The sequence below is a fragment of the Capra hircus genome, chromosome 18 (assembly GCF_001704415.2).
Source record: "Capra hircus breed San Clemente chromosome 18, ASM170441v1, whole genome shotgun sequence".
Lineage (NCBI taxonomy): Eukaryota > Metazoa > Chordata > Mammalia > Artiodactyla > Bovidae > Capra > Capra hircus.
The window spans coordinates 67,021,494-67,037,229 of NC_030825.1; the positions used below are offsets into that span (position 1 = coordinate 67,021,494).

The 15,736-nt window shown below is 54.1% G+C and overlaps 1 protein-coding gene across 2 annotated transcripts; it reads left to right on the top strand.

Annotated features, from left to right (window-relative positions):
* Window positions 1,972–15,102, top strand: ZNF8 (zinc finger protein 8). Of its 2 annotated transcripts, none has more exons than XM_018063544.1 (4): window positions 1,972–2,159; window positions 7,334–7,460; window positions 7,746–7,841; window positions 12,276–15,102. In XM_018063544.1, exons 1-4 carry the CDS (start codon window positions 2,094–2,096, stop codon window positions 13,589–13,591), a joined length of 1,605 nt encoding a protein of 534 aa, XP_017919033.1. In that variant the 5' UTR covers window positions 1,972–2,093; the 3' UTR covers window positions 13,592–15,102. The 2 variants fall into 2 exon arrangements, with proteins under 2 accessions (XP_017919033.1, XP_017919032.1); XM_018063543.1 differs by lacking the exon at window positions 1,972–2,159 and adding an exon at window positions 2,171–2,594.

Here is a 15,736-nt window from a genome sequence, read left to right on the forward strand (position 1 = left end):
CTCCGTACACATTCAAATGGAGCTCAGTTATTGCCTCCTCTGTCAGCAGTTACTGAATAAAATTTGTTTTCACCAAGTTAACCAGTATCCAGCTTTGTTTGACACCTTCAGTCTGCCCCAATATTGTTCATTCAGAAGCTTAAAAAAAACCTCTACCATACATTCGTGAGAAATGGGAATGGGGGGGAAGTATTATCACGAACTTAGTTTGGAACTCACTGACTCATAGACAGGATCTCAGGAATCTCCCAAGTTGTCCCTAGTCCACACTTTGAGAACTACTTAAATAGACAAAACCCATGGTAAAGAACCTGCCTGTTATGCAGGAGGCCTGGGTTTGATTCCTGGATCAGGAAGATCCCCTGGAAATTAATGGTTACTCACTCTAGTATCCTTGTCTGGAGAATTCCATGGACAGAGGAGCCTGGCAGGTTACCGTCCCCATGGGGCAAAGAGTTGGACACGACTGAGAGACTAACACTTATAATAAAGAAAACAAAACTACAAGTAATAGAAAAGAAACAATCAAAGTAACAGGAAAACATCATATATCCAAGATTCAACAGGACCAGGAGAAAAGTCAGTCACCAGTCATGTCCGACTCTGCAACCCCATGGATTGCAGCGCCGCAGTCTCCTCCATCCTCCACTATCTCCCAGCGTTTGCTCAAATTCATGTCCATTGAGTCAGTGATGCTATCTAATGTTTCATCAGTCCGTGACTGTAGAGAAAGGGATACTGCCAGGAAATGTTGCCGGGTTCCTGATAGAGGCCAGATTTGGTCTCCTTGGAGGCTACCTGATTTGTGCTTTCCATAGGCACCTTCTGTGGTGAAGGAAGATGCTTGACCACATGCTCCTCCTGGTACTGCAGACCTTTTGGGTTTGGGCCCCAGATAGGGTTGCAGGGAGGATGCCCAGCAAAGAGCAGAGGGGTCACTGGAGGAGCGGAGATTCAAGGGCAGAAAAGAGGAGCGGGAGAGAGTGCAGAAACTTCAGGTCCCTTGGAGGCCGCCTGCCCCATCCCCGCAGTGACCGTGGCTGTTCACCCCTTTGCCATGTTTGTGCTTTATTGCTCCCCTCTACACCAGCACCACTGTGAGGGCAGGCAAGTACCTCTGTTCTCTGCTTGCTATGCCTGGCTTCTAGCACACAGTAAATGGGCAAGTAAATACTCTTATTTGGTTGCATCCTGGTCTCTGTCCTCTGCTTGGTATGCCTGGTTCCTAGCATACAGTAAATGGTCAAGTAAATATTCTTATTTGATTGCATCCTGGTGAACATCTGCTTTTTCCTTCTTTTCTAGTAATTTTTTAACAGACTCTAACAAACTCCGGGATATGACCCATGGCAAGGGAGTGAACACCCCCAATCGAGAAACAGAACAAGATCAGCTTTCAGATCTCGAGCGGTGCCCGCTCTGGGTAACTGCTCCTCAAAATGTTTCCAGTAACAAACGTTTAAACGTTCGTGTTATTCTGAAGCATAGAAATATTTTGAGCACAACGACAGTATACAATCCAGAAAGAAACTAGGAAAGCCCCAGCCCTCCTCCTCCGTGTTTCCGGCTTGGAAGAGCAGACCCCGGATTTCAAGGGCTGTGGCAATCCAGGTTGCCGACTGGCATTTGGAAGAGGGGCCGCGGGGCACAGACTGGCATTTGGAGGCGGGGACCCGGGGGCGAAGGCTGCGGAACGGCTGGACTGGGAGAAGGACTCCCCCACGACGACGAGCCGCAGCACAGCAGCCACGAGCAGAGAAACCCCGCCCACTCAGGCCCGCGGCTCTGCGCGGTGCGCGCCTGCGGAGCCTGGAGGCCGGAGGATGGAGGCTCCCATTGGCCGCAGGGCAACAGGGAGGAAGCTCCCATTGGCCCGAAGCCAGCGGGCTCCCATTGGTTGAAGGCTTGACGAACGAAAGCTTTCATTGGCCGGGGCTGCGGCGTGCCGCACGGTCTTCTGGGATTTGTAGTTGCGGTGTCCCCGGCGCGGCCGCCATTGTCCAGCGGGCTGTGAGTCTTGCGGTTCTTGTGGCGGGGACGGCTCTCGTGTTCAGGGTCGCCTCGGGCACCAGTCCTCTACCTGTCAGCCTAGGATGGACCCCGAGGAGGAAGCGGCGGCGCTGGCGATGGCTACGGGGCCGCCGGCAGAACGGCTCCAGGTACGGCGGAACAGTCATAGTAACAGAAACAACGTTGGCAGCGGGCCTCGGGCCGGGTATTACCCCTTTAGCCCTCACGGCGCACGGTGGGCAGGGTCGGGCCTTATCCTCTGCGCAGACGGGGAGACTGGAGCCCAGGTTGGGGTACGCTGACATGCCCAGCTGGTGAGGGGTGGCGTCTGGGTTCGAACCCGGGCTTTCCCGTCCCCGAGTGCGCGTGCTCCGCGAGTCCTCCGGCCTTTCCGTTCAGGGAAAGGATTTGGGTTCGTTCCCGAGCACCAGGCTGGCCCCCCGCCGATACCCTGCCCCTCGCCCCGAAGGCCGTCCACCGTGAGGATGGGTCTTAGAAACTGGAGTAGAGATGCTTCAGCGTGCGGAGTCAGCCGACACCCACCCAGAGTCCCGCTCCCCGAAACCCCGGGCACCGCCTCCTGGGTAAGGACACACCGCGTTATTGGGGCGCGAGCGACTATCAGGGTCTGACCCCTGCCGGGCTGTCGGGGACTCAGTTCAGAGCAGTCTCCAATGGCATCTGGGAAGGCGCCTGTTTGAAAGCTCCGGCCCTTCTAGACAAAGTGGCTGCTGCCCGTGTTCTCCATACAGTGCTGACTCCACGTGGCAGGAACCGAAAGAAATGTATAATTCCTTAAGTTCCAGACTTTCTGTCCTTCTGTCCTTGCCTACCGGCTTTTGCATTTATTTCAGATTTGGTATGCCAAGTGAGACTGTTGATAATCCTAGGTGTGCATAGTGTTCAGAGACTGTTGCAAATGTGTAGGAGATGCAACCACGTTTTTGTTTGCTTTTGCTGTGGATCCTGGGGAAGGGGCAGAGAGTGAGCAGTGTCAAAGAGTATCAGAGCTGGGCCATAGTTAAAGCAGTAAAAACAGGTTTTCTTTGGGCACAGTTGCAATAGGGGGAAAGAGACTTCAGTATAGAACTGCGCTCAACTGTGAATACAACAAGCAAACGTGGTATTTTTATAGTGGGGGTAGAGGTAATTTTTGGTTGTTGTCTGACTCTTTGCGACCCCATGGACTGCAGCATGCCAGGCTTCCCTGACCTTCACTATCTCCCAGAGTTTGCTCAAACTCATGTCCATTGAGTTGGTGATGCCATCCAACCATCTCATCCTCTGTCACCCCCTTTTCCTCCTGTCTTCAATCTTTCCCAGCATCAGGGTCTTTTCCAATGAGTTGGCTCTTTGAATCAGGTGGCCAAAGGATTGGGAGCTTCAGTATCAGTTCTTCCAATGAATATTCAGGGTTGGTTTCCTTTAGGGTGACTGGTTAGGTTTCCTTGCAGTCCACAGGACTCTCAAGAGTCTTCTCCAGCACCGCAGTTCGAAAGCATCAGTTCTTTGGCGCTCAGCCTTCTTTATATCCATACATGACTACTGGTAAAGAGTCTGTTCGCAATGCAGGAGATCAGGTTCCATCTCCGAGTGGGGAAGAGCCCCTGGAGAAGGAAACGGCAACCCAGTCCAGTATTCTTGCCTGATCCAGGCAAGAGAAATTCTTGAGAGAATTCAAGAGAATTCCGGACAGAGGAGCCTGGTGGGCTACAGTCCATGGGATCACAAAGAATTGGACATGGCTGAGTGACTAATACTTTCACTTAACTATATGGACTTTGGTTGGTAAAGTGATGTCTCTGCTTTTTAATGTGCTGTCTAGGTTTGTCATAGTTTTCCTTTGAGGGAGGAAGCATCTTTTAAAAATTTCATGGCTGCAGTCACCCTCTGCAGTGATTTTGGAGCCCAAGAAAATAAAGTTTGTCACCGTTTCCATTGTTTCCCCATCTGTTTGCCATGAAGTGATGGGACCAGATGCCATGATCTTGGTTTTCTGAATGTTGAGTTTGAAGTCAGCTTTTTCAGTCTCCTCTTTCACCCTCATCAGGAGACTCCTTAGTTCCTCTTCACTTTCTGCCATTAGACTGGTGTCATCTGCATATCTTGCTAAACCGACCTAAAACGGTTCTTGCTGAATCAGGGCGAATGATGGGATGTTGCTTGGAGGGCTGTGGGGGATGAGGACTTTGAAAAGATATCAAGAGTGATCAGATTATGGAGGGTAGGATTCTTGGGACCAATGGGACCCAAGAAACCAATGGGACCAGATTTTTGATAAAACTGAATGATGCAGAAATGGACACCTAAGCCCAAAGGTCAAAGCTTATTGGGAAGAGGGTTGTGAGCCAGACTAAAGTTCAGTCAAGGAGAGAATCTGTCAGCAGTGAGAGGCTTGAGAGAGAGTGTGTTTGTTATCTGTTGCTGGGTAACAAATAATGAGAAACACAGTGGCCTAAAACAACAATAAATACTACCTCAGTTTCCGATGAGAGGGATCCTGTAGTGACTTTGCTGGTGGATCTGGCCTGGGTTCATGACAGTTAAGATGTCAGCCTGGACTGCTGTCACCTAAGACTTGACCGGGGCTGGAGGGTCCACTGCTAGGACGGCTCATCCGTGACAGTTGGCAGGAGGCCTCTCTCCCTTCTGATGTGGGACTCTCTCTGGAGCTGTCTGGGCGCTCTTAAAACATGGCGCCCAGCTTCCCACAAAGGGAGTGACCCAAGAGAAGGCTCGGTGGAAGCCACAGTGTCTTGTGACCTGGGCTCAGAATTCACTCTCTGAATTATCGTATCAGTTACATAAGTCAGATCTGCTCAGTATAGGAGGAGGCTACACGGGGGCTGGGGACCACTGCGGTCCATCTTGGAGGCCTGCCACCACGGGAGCCGAGGACCGGAAGCAGAGGGCTTTGAGGTCCAGTGTGTTAGCATCCTTTGGCTGCCACAACAGATTATCACGCATGTGAAGGGTTGAAATCTATATTAATCTGTTGATTCTTGGGGTTCCAGAGGTCAGGAGTCTGGAATCACTTTCCCTGAGGTCAGGGCCTGAGGTCAGGTGCGGGCGGCTGCGCCTTTCCTGTCAGGCTCTCCGCTGGCCTTGCATTGCCTTTGTCACCTATCAGAGCCATAGACTTTGCATTTTCGGCTCACGGCCCTTTGTCCACCTTCATTTTGCTTTAGTGGTCACATTATCTTCTGCCTCCTGTAGTTCAGTCTCCCAATACCTTCCCTTCAGAAGGACACTTGTGATTGAATGTAAGGACCACCTCGATATTCCAGGATAATCTCCCTATTTTTAAAACCCCTTAAGGGTTTTAAATGGGTTTTAAACCCATTAAGGGATGTGATTAACACATCCACAGAGTCCCTTTTGCCATTTATGGTAATATTCACGGGTTCCAAGAACTAGGATCTGAATATCTTTTGGGGCCATTTTTCAGCTACCCATGGCCAGGCTAAAGGGGGTCATCCTTTGTCGAAAGGAAGGAGCTGTTTGAATTGCTTTAAGCAGGAGTGGCGTGGGTTTGAAAAATACATTCAGGCATTGCCGGGTGGGAGTAAGAGACGCTGAGAGCAAGCTAACGCCCAGGGTGGAGTCCAGTGACTGGGTGCTGGCCGATGCCAGGGCAGCCTGCTGAGCTGGGGAGGATGTATGGAGGGAGCAGGTCTGACAAAGCCCATCCCGCCGGGCCCCGCAGTGCAGAGCAGGAGGAGGGCTGCAGGGGTCTGCAGTGAAGCAACGGGGAGGCTCAAAGACAGCGAGGAGTGGGCTACTGCTGGGATTCTGCGAGGAGACATGCGGGACTCATGGGATGTCACTGAGAGGTCTGTGGCCTAGACAGCCAGCCCGCAGCGGGCCCAGCACGGTCACTGGCGCTGCACGCAGGGCAGGTAATGGCGGCCGGAGGCACAGCGACCGAGCTTTCAGGGCTGGAGGACCGTCAGAGTGGGAGGCGAGGACGCGGGGACACGAGCAGAGACCTTGGTCCCAACCAAAGGGTTCTGTAGCTTTGCTGCGTAATTTTTGGTCGAACCACATGCCACCTGTACTATGATGTCTTAAATATTTAAAAATCTAATTGTGGTTTTTCTTAAAGGAAATACCACCTGAAAGTTGAAGTCTTTTGTATGTGATTTTGCTTGCGTTTCCCTGGTGGTGAATGACCTTGAGCATCTTTTCAGGTGCTTATTAGCTGATTGTTTATTTTCTTTTATATCTTCTTGAAGAAATACCTGTTTAGAGTCTTTGCTTATTTATTGGATTGTCTTCATTGTTGAGTCTTAAGAGTTCTGTGTATCTCCGGAATACAAGTCGCTTAGGAGAGGGATGATCTGCGACACCTCCCATCATACCAGTGTCTTTAACTTTCTTGTTAATGTCCCTTAGAAACAAAAAAGGTTTTAATTTTTATGAAGTCCAGTTTACCTTTTTTTTTTACTTTATTGCTTGTTTTCTTGCTGTTATAGCTAAGAATCCTTTGTGAGATACAGTTATAAAAATTTAGCCATATGTTTTCTTCTAAGAGGTTAATGGTTTTAACTCTTGTATTTATGCCTTTGATGCATTTGAGTTAAACTTTATATATGGCGTGAGATAGGAGACTTAACTTTATTCTTTTACATGGGACTAAAAGTTTTCCCCTCATAAAATGTGGCCTAATTTTCAGTTTCTTACGAGAGACTGGACATTCTGACCACGTGAGGCCTGTATTTCGCCACAGTTGATTGGTTCTGAGTCCGAGCTACCCCTTCAGAAAGGGCGCGTGTTAGCATCACTTCGTGTGCCACCTCTCATAGGTTAAGTACCCTCACAGGCCCTTATGTGAGCCACTTCAGTCACTTGTGAGCCTGCCTAGTGTCTGAGGGGCAGTGAATTTCTAACTCCAACTGCACACCCCTCTTTTCGGGGAGGAGGATAAGCCTTGCTTTGACTCTGAGGATTTCTTAGTGTGTCAGTTAGCCATTTTTGCATAACAGACTATCCCAACGTGTGGGGGCTTAGACACAACAGTCGCTGTTTCTTTGGCTCACGAATCTGCAAGTCAGCAGTTTAGACTGGTCTCTGTCAGCACCTGTGCCTGTCCACGGTTGGCTGTGGGCTGGTTGGCTTTGCTCTTGCCCAGATGCCTTCTCGCATCCTGGCCGACAGCCCACCCCAGGCGGGAGCCCAGCAAGGCCCGGGAAACCTGACTCCGTTGCTCGGGACGCGCTCCCTGGACACTGGCCTGCTTGTCTTTATTTTCCCCGCCCCTCCTCCTAATCCTGAGGACACTGATGGGGACAGTCCGGGTGACGGAGCATGTGTGATGTTTCAGGAGCCGGTGACTTTCCGGGACGTGGCCGTGGACTTCACCCAGGAGGAGTGGGGGCAGCTGGGCCCAGCCCAGAGGACCCTGTATCGAGACGTGATGCTGGAGACCTTTGGGCATCTGCTCTCCGTGGGTGAGGCTGCTTTCCCCGCTGCTGACCAGATTCCCGTGCTGACTCACTCTTCATGGGTTGCCGGGCCTCTCGTGAGACGAGCTGACCTCGGGCTGGAGACCACGGAGCTTGAATTCTCACTCCTGTGGGACATGTGGGTTGTAGACTCTGCCCTTGTGTGTCCTGATGCAGAACCTGATGTGGCGCCCCGGCCCCTGATGGTCAGGAGCCTCGGTCTGGAGCCTGGACTAGTTCTCATCTTCTCCAGAGCAGACCCACACCACCTTTGTCTTCCTCTGTTTGCAGGGCCTGAGCTTCCCAAACCAGACGTCATCTCCCAGCTGGAGCAAGGGGCTGAGCTGTGGGTGGCGGAGAGAGGACTCGCCCAGGGCTGCCGTCCAGGTGAGAGCCCGCCGAGGGGGAGCGCTGATGGGAGTGGCTGTGCCCCTTGGGAGGGGTAATGTGTCGGGGTCCCCAGAGGAAAGTCAGCAAAGGGAAGAGGCCAGTCGGGGCCAGATCCCCCCTGGGCCCCCTCAGTCCCCCGGCAGTACGCTGTAACAGTTCATGGGAAGTGTGGCTACTAGGCAGGCTTGTGTAGGCTCTGGGCCAGGGGCTGATTGGGGTCTGGTCATGCGGGCATCCTCCACCTGGCACAGACCAAGACCCAGGCTCCCAGGAGAAAGCAGGTGTTTGCCCTAAGCCACAGTGAGTCTCTTTTCCTAGTTTGGTTCCGGGCAGTGCCCCCAAATCCAAGTTCCCCGACCAAGCCAGAGGCCAGCCTTGAGAGCTGGTCCTCCTGGGACAGCTGCCTCGGAGCTGCCTCCCCTCTGGAGAGGGACGCTGGAGCCCTCTCTCCACAGGGGCCTGGGCCCCGCCCTTCACCCCTGCCTGCAGTGCTCCTGGTGCTCTGGGCTCCCCTCACCCATGCCCCCCTTCTCTGAGCTCAGAGACGCCGGCTCTGCTCGAGCGGCCAGAGTCCAGCACTTCCTCCTTTCCCAGCAGCGTGTGGCGTGTCCTTCCTGTGGGGTGATTTCTGAGTGTGAACCTGCCCTTCACCTTCTCCGTTTCATTCTTGCACGTCCACGGTCTGTGCACTTGTGCCGTGCGCGCCTCTGCTCTCGTGGGAGCCGTGAGTCCCTGGGAGCCGGCCCAGCGCCGTCAGCACGGGAGCGGCGGGCCCCTCACGAGGCAGAGCCGGGGGCATCGTGCCGGTGCTGGCTCGGCACTCCCGCGCCGCCGGGGCTGGGGTTCCCAGTTCTGCTGGCCTTTCCCTGGGCTGGGTGCGGCTGCAGCAGCTTTGGACGCCACATCCGTGCTCCACGCAAGTGCTGAGGGAGCTGGGAAGCGTGGCGCCGGTCGTATTTGTCCCCTTTCTCCAGCTGCAGATGTTGTTGTTGAGGAGGGGGACAGCCCTGCTGCTCGGAGACGGGGGTGGGGTCGGCTTGGCGTCAGTCCCTGGGCCGGTGTGTTGGTGCGCTGACTACATTCGAAGGACGTGGGCTCTGGCCATGGGAAGCATAAGCAGCTGGACCCACAGTCCGCTCCCCTCTGACACCATCCGCAGGCAGCCTGTGGTCCCTCCACACATGGCGTGGCCCCCACCCGGGATGGGACTGCCAAGCACGCTGTCTCCTCTGGCCGTGGAGCCTATTTATCTTCAGCCCCAGACAGTAGCCTTCCTTCCCCCAGGCTTTGGGGTAGCTCTCACCCATCTGGCCAGCTCCCTTCTAGCTGCCCGGTCCCAAGCTTGCCATAAAATTGACCCGTGTAAAGTGTACGGTTCTCCGGTTCATGGATTGTCCATCCATCACCACTGTGTAGTTCCAGAACCTTGTAGCTCCCCAGAAATCACCCGCTAGAGGTACCCTGGCTTGTTTCTACCCATAGAAGACTCTTGATGCCAAATATGTGGGGTTTTCCACATCAGCAACCGATTGTCCAACTCTGCAGGCACTAGATGGGTGTCGCAACAGTTCAGTCCAGTTCTGACCCGCCTCCCTGGAGTTGGTGCAGGCCTCACAGCTTAGGAACTCAGGCCTGTTAGACTGGCCCCTCCTCAGACATGGGCCACAAGTCGGTCTCCCATCCCTCGGCTGACGGGCTGTGAACCCGGGCTTCCCACGGCCCCCCTTGGGTTCAGTAGTGTGCTGTGACAGCTCACAGAACTCAGGAGGTCACTGCTTGTATTTACTGTGCTTCATAAATGGTAGTATAAAGGGTATAAATGAAAAGGCAGGTGTCGGGAGAGAGAATAAAGCATCCCATCCTGAAGCTGTCGAGGGCCCATCAAGAGTCACCTCTCAGCATAAACTCATGGTTGAGGGGAATTTGTTACAGTTAACAAAAGACAGTCCTAACCTCTCTCACTAAGGAAATTGCAAGGGTTTTGGGAGCTGTGTGCCGGGGCCCAGGGATGAAGACCACATACATATTTCTCTTTAAATGACAGTAGTCGCTCATCACCTCATCCCACCCAGCCCCTGGCAGTCACTAATCCACTTTCTATCAGGAAATTTGCATATTCTGGATGCTCCATTTAAGTGGAGTCTTCTAACATGGCCTTCGGTGTCTGGCTTTCATTTTTTCTTGGAATGTAGTTGATGTGCGACATTATGTAAATACAGGTATACAGTGTAGTGAGTCAGTTTTTAAAGGCTACGCTCCCCTTACAGTTATAAAACATTGGATGAATACCCTCTGTTGTGCAAAATATCCTTGTAACTTACTTTAGTACGTAATAGTCTGTGTGTGTCTAGCTTCTTTCAACAGAGAAGGCAATGGCACCCCACTCCAGTACTCTTGCCTGGAAAATCCCATGGATGGAGGAGCCTGGTGGGCTGCAGTCCATGGGGTCGCGAAGAGTCGGGCACGTCTGAGCAACTTCACTTTCGCTTTTCACTTTCATGCATTGGAGAAGGAAATGGCAACCCACTCCAGTGTTCTTGCCTGGAGAATCCCAGGGACAGTGGGCTCCTGTCTGTGGGGTCGCACAGAGTCGGACACGACTGAAGTGACTTAGCAGCAGCAGCTTCTTTCAAGGAGCATCATGTTTTCAAGATTCAGTCATGTTGTGCTTTGCTTCAGTAGTTCATTCCTCTCCATCCCTGAATCATATTCCACTGTGTGGATGGACCACATTGGGTTGGTGGACCACATTGGGTTGTTTCTACTTTTTGATTCTGTTGGATAGTGCTACTGTGAACGTTGCTGTACAAGCTTTTGCGAGGGCTGACTCGTGTGTTAGAAGACCCGCTCTGGGTGCTGTGCGTGGAGCCCAGTCTGGGGTCTGGAGGTGAGGAGATGCGCTGGCTGCCAGGCCAGCCTGAGCCCCTCCAGCCCCTCTCCCCGGCCAGCGCTCCCGCACTGCCTTGCATCTGAGGCCGGTTTGAGAACCTGCTTCCTGTCAGCTCTGGGAGCTGCCTGTGGACATTCTGATGTGGTGAGGTGGGCCCTGAGTGCATGAACACAGAGTGTGCCGTGGCCAGAATTGCAGTAGGTCAGGAGGTTCGAGCTGGGGGTGGGCAGGCCCGCTGGCCCCGAAGACGTCCATGTCCTAATCCCAGAGCCCATCTGTTGGATTGCTGGGCCAGCCTGTGACCTCCCAGCAGCCCTCTTGTGAGGGAGGCAGGATGAGGACGGGAGATGTCAGAGGGGGATTGCCTGATGCTCCGCTGCTGGCTCTGGAGGTGAGGGGGAGGGCTAAGGCCCGTAGGCGCTTCTGGAGCCACCAGGAAACCCACCCCTGCAGCCTCCGGAAGCTACCCTGCCTTCCCGGGAATAGGTGTGTGCAGGGGCTGAGCGTGCAGTCAGTCGGTAGAGTGGTGCGTCACTGTGCTGGGAGGAGGGAGCGCCTTGCCTGCCTGAGGGGCGATTCGGCTTCTGGAGGATCCGGGATCAGGGGCTGCTCCTCGCCAGGTGTCCCACAGGTGAGAGGGCACCTCCACATGGAATCTGACCTGTCACACCCGGGTTTGAAACAGCTCCTCGTCCCCCTGAGCCGCCGCCTCCTGTGCTTTGTGTCTGCCTCCCCAGCTGGGCTTTCTGTCCTTCAGAGTCACTGCTTTATCCCCAGCACCTCAGGCCAGACAGTATTTTAGGCTTTGTGGGCAATGTTCAATCTCCGTATTTGTTTTCTATCATCGCTGTAGCAAATTGCCACAAACACAGAGGTTTAAGGCAACGTATTGTCTCTCAGTTCTGTCAGACCCAACTGGTTTATTGCCGCGGCCCCCACAAGGCCAAAGGCAAGGTATCAGTGGGCTGGGAGTGGAGATGGCAGACTTCCTGGGAGGCTCAGGAAGGCTGTGCCTCTGGATGCAGGCAGGTTGTTGGCAGAGTCCAGTTCCGTGTGGTCATTGGACAGAAGTCCCTGTGTCCTTGCAGGCTGACAGCTGCCTCAGCTTCCCTGGCTCAGGCCCCCTGCCCAGCCTCTCCCTTCTACCTCCTCCTGTTTGTAAAGCTTGAGGGGATTGCTCCTGACCCACCCAGCTAACCCAGCATCATCTCCCAGGGCTGAGGTTTTTAAAGCCAGCTGATGAGTGGACTACGTGTCACCCACAAAATCGCCTGCCAGCAGCCCCTCTGTGACTGACAGAGACACCTGACTGCTTCAGCATCCGCCCATTAGCATGGTTAGCTTGGGGGCTGTCTTTGGCCAGCTCCTGATCTAGGCCAGTATCTGGCCCATGACGGGTGCTCAAAAAGTCTTTGTTGAAAGAATGAGTGAGGGAAGCTTTGCAGACGGAGCGCTGCGGTCAATGTGAGCGGAACTGGGAGGCAGGACACCGTCCCGGGGAGTGTCCATCGGCCCCTCACAGCTCTTCGGTTTTCTTTCAGGCCAGGAAGCTGGACCGGAGGGTCGACCACCAGCCCGGGAGCAGGGCCTTCCTGAGGAGAAGGGGCAGGAAGGCTTCCTGGGGAAGGCGCCGCGTCGCGCCACGTCGGGGGAAGACTGGGAACGGGCGGGCGGGGTCCGGGGGTCCGAGCAGGACCAGGGTCATTGGCGGCGACTCCAGGAAGCCCCGGTTCGGGACGGAAGTCTCAGACTCGGGGAGAGCCCCGGTCCGCTGCCGGAGGTCTCCAGGCTGGAGCGCGCGCGTGTGCCGGAATCTCGGGGTCCGAGCTCGGCCCGTGAGGAGGCGGGCTCCCACGAGCGCGGCGAGGCGGCCGCTGCGGCGCGTCCCGTGCTGGAGGCGGAGCTGGCGCGTGGCCCCGCGCCCGACAAGCCCTACAAGTGCGCAGACTGCGGGAAGGCCTTCAACCACAACGCGCACCTCACGGTGCACCGGCGCATCCACACGGGCGAGCGGCCCTACGCGTGCAAGGAGTGCGGCAAGGCCTTCAGCCAGAACTCGTCGCTGGTGCAGCACGAGCGCATCCACACGGGCCACAAGCCCTACAAATGCGCCGAGTGCGGCAAGTCCTTCTGCCACAGCACGCACCTCACGGTGCACCGGCGCATCCACACGGGCGAGAAGCCCTACGCCTGCCAGGACTGCGGGCGCGCCTTCAACCAGAACTCGTCGCTGGGCCGCCACCGGCGCACGCACACCGGCGAGAAGCCGTTCGCCTGCAGCGTGTGCGGCAAGGCCTTCTCGCGGACCACCTGCCTGTTCCTGCACCTGCGGACGCACACGGCCGAGCGGCCCTACGAGTGCAGCCGCTGCGGGAAGGGCTTCCGGCACAGCTCGTCGCTGGCGCAGCACCAGCGCAAGCACGCGGGCGACGGGCCCTACGACTGCCGCCAGAGGCTGCTCTTCGCGCCCGCGCCCGCCTGGCCCGAGCCCCTGAGCCCGGGCGAGGGCCCGCCGCGCAGCGACAGGCCCTTCCGGTGCGGCCAGTGCGGCAAGGGTTTCACGCAGAGCTCGCACCTCATCCGCCACCAGATCACGCACACCCGAGAGCAGCCCCGGGCCCGGGGCCGCCGGCGCCCGCAGGCCCGCAGCCGCGGCCCGCACCTCGCGCGGTGCCCGCTCGGGCCTCCGGAGGAGAGCCCTGGGGGCGGGACGAGGGCGGGGCCGCCCGCCGGCAGGGCGCTGGCGCTGTTTGACCTCCACGAGATCATGCAGGAGAAGAACCCGGTGCGCGTTATTGGGGTGGAAGAGCCCGCCGTGGGCACGTCCGTGCTGTTTGACATCACGGAGTCCACGTAGGGAAGGAACGCGGCGGATGACTGTTGAACCGCAGGTACAGAAATGTGGTACGTCCACACGGTGTATTTCTGGAAGGGGGCTGAGGGTAGAAATGCCCTCAGATTTCCTAAGGCAGTGGTGCTTGCAAACACCTGAGATCACTGATTGTCCAGAGTCTCAAACCCAGTACTCAGACATGAAGTCAGAGGTAACGGAACCTACACACGTGTGTAATGTTGAAAAACCCATATATGTCCCTGTTTTGTAAAGGATACTTAAAGCAAAAGACACTGTCAGTAGGTCACGTCGGCTGAATTGCTGCCTCGCTCTCTGGTGGCGACCATCGTGCCTGGAGACTTGGGGCGTTGCCTGTGGCTTGCCATCTGGTGCATGGGGTTACCCACAGACACATGAGGAGAGGCCTGTGTGGTTGTGATATCACCAAAGTGGTGACTAAAGCTTGGGAAAGATTTGCACAAAACAGAGGCAGCTGTGTTACTGGAAGCTTTTGTCTAGATTCTAAACATGCAGGAATTCATATGTGGAGTCAACCCAAGCCGCAGTTCCTATTTATGGAAAGGAGTCGCAGACACACCCATGGCTGCTGGGGTCCATGTCTGCACTTGAGAGTCGTCAGAGCAGGCCTGGCAGCCACACTCATGCCCAAATCAAGCAACAGAGGATTCCCCCGTGAAATCCCACAGCTTTCCCTGGGGGTGTCACGGCTCCTGTTAGAAACCATGGCCTTAGATTGGCAATGTTGCCTGCGATGGAGGGTCTCACTCAGAGTGGCTTTGTTCCCCAGGGGATACTTGGCGATGTCATGACTGGCAGAGGGGAGCGGCGGCATCCTGTGGGGGAGGTCGAGGATGCTGCTGAGCATCCTGCAAAACCCCGTCACCAAAGAGCCACCTGGCCTTGAGGTGGAGAAGCCTTGCCCCGCATAAGAGGTAGCTTCCTGACTCTGGAAGTCGCTCATCAGGGCTTCGCTGACCGTCCTTTGCATTCGACTCCAACACATGCCGTCGAGCACGTGCACGTTTTCTTTGAGTGATTAATTCCGCTGTTTTGCAACATTGGTAGTTGGTGTGAGGAAAGAGAATCCGCTTATTTTTCTGAGTAATTTTAGCATTTTATTTTGGACATTCCACGTGCTGAGACATTTTCACTGGCACCCCTGTGGCCATAGGATTATTTTTACATCAGCACCAGAAATCTTGTCATTTTATCAGTTTTTAAAAATATCTCTAAAAAGCATGGCCCCTGATGACAAAAACCGTTTTTATAGTCATTCTGAGCTATCATTTGCCTTTTTCACTAAGTTGATGTTTACACTGATAGTGCGAATCCAACACTGGGTAACACTGCCAGAGTCTCAGAATCAAGGAAGTTGCCCCGAGGTCACTGTCCATATTTTTCCTTCCCTGGCATTTCAGTAAAGGGGGTCGGGGGGTGGGGGGATGGTTTCACTTAAGAATGTCTGTGATGAAGCAGGAAAAAGTATTAATTTCATTAAATCTTGAGTAAAACTATATTACCATCTAAGGAGAAATAACAGTAATTACTATGTCATCAAATATCTAGTGGATATTCCTGGTTTCCTTATAAATTTTGTTTTCTGTTTGGTTCTAATCATGATCTAAAGAAAAATCACACAGTACATTTGCTTGACTTAGGTCTCTCTTAATCTATAGGTCTCCCCTCTTTTTCTTTTTTAGTCTTTTATATGTTGGGGGAAACAACAAGATAACCTAAATTTTGTCCCTATCCCAAGCCTGCCCATCAGATCCACTGGACTATGCTGAGGGCCCTTTGTGAATGATGTGACTCTGTTTTGTTCTCAAAGTTTATCTGCCCCATCTCAAGCACAGCTTACCATCTTGCTGGGATCTCTGCTGACCTTCAAAAGACCTTTCTTTCAGCTGTCAGTGTCCAGGAAAGCAAGCTGCCTGAGAAAGTGGCTTATTTATATATGATGCCATACATTGTAATATGACCATTTTCATGTCCACAATTGGAAACTTCACCTGGCTCATCATCTTGCTCTCTTCCAACTTTACTCCTGAGGAAATCAAAGCCTTCTGCTCTTTGTCTATGCTGTTCTTGGTATAAAGAACATTGTGTTCAAAGGTGTGATCCTTGGTGTCTCAGCAGAAAGGATGCAAA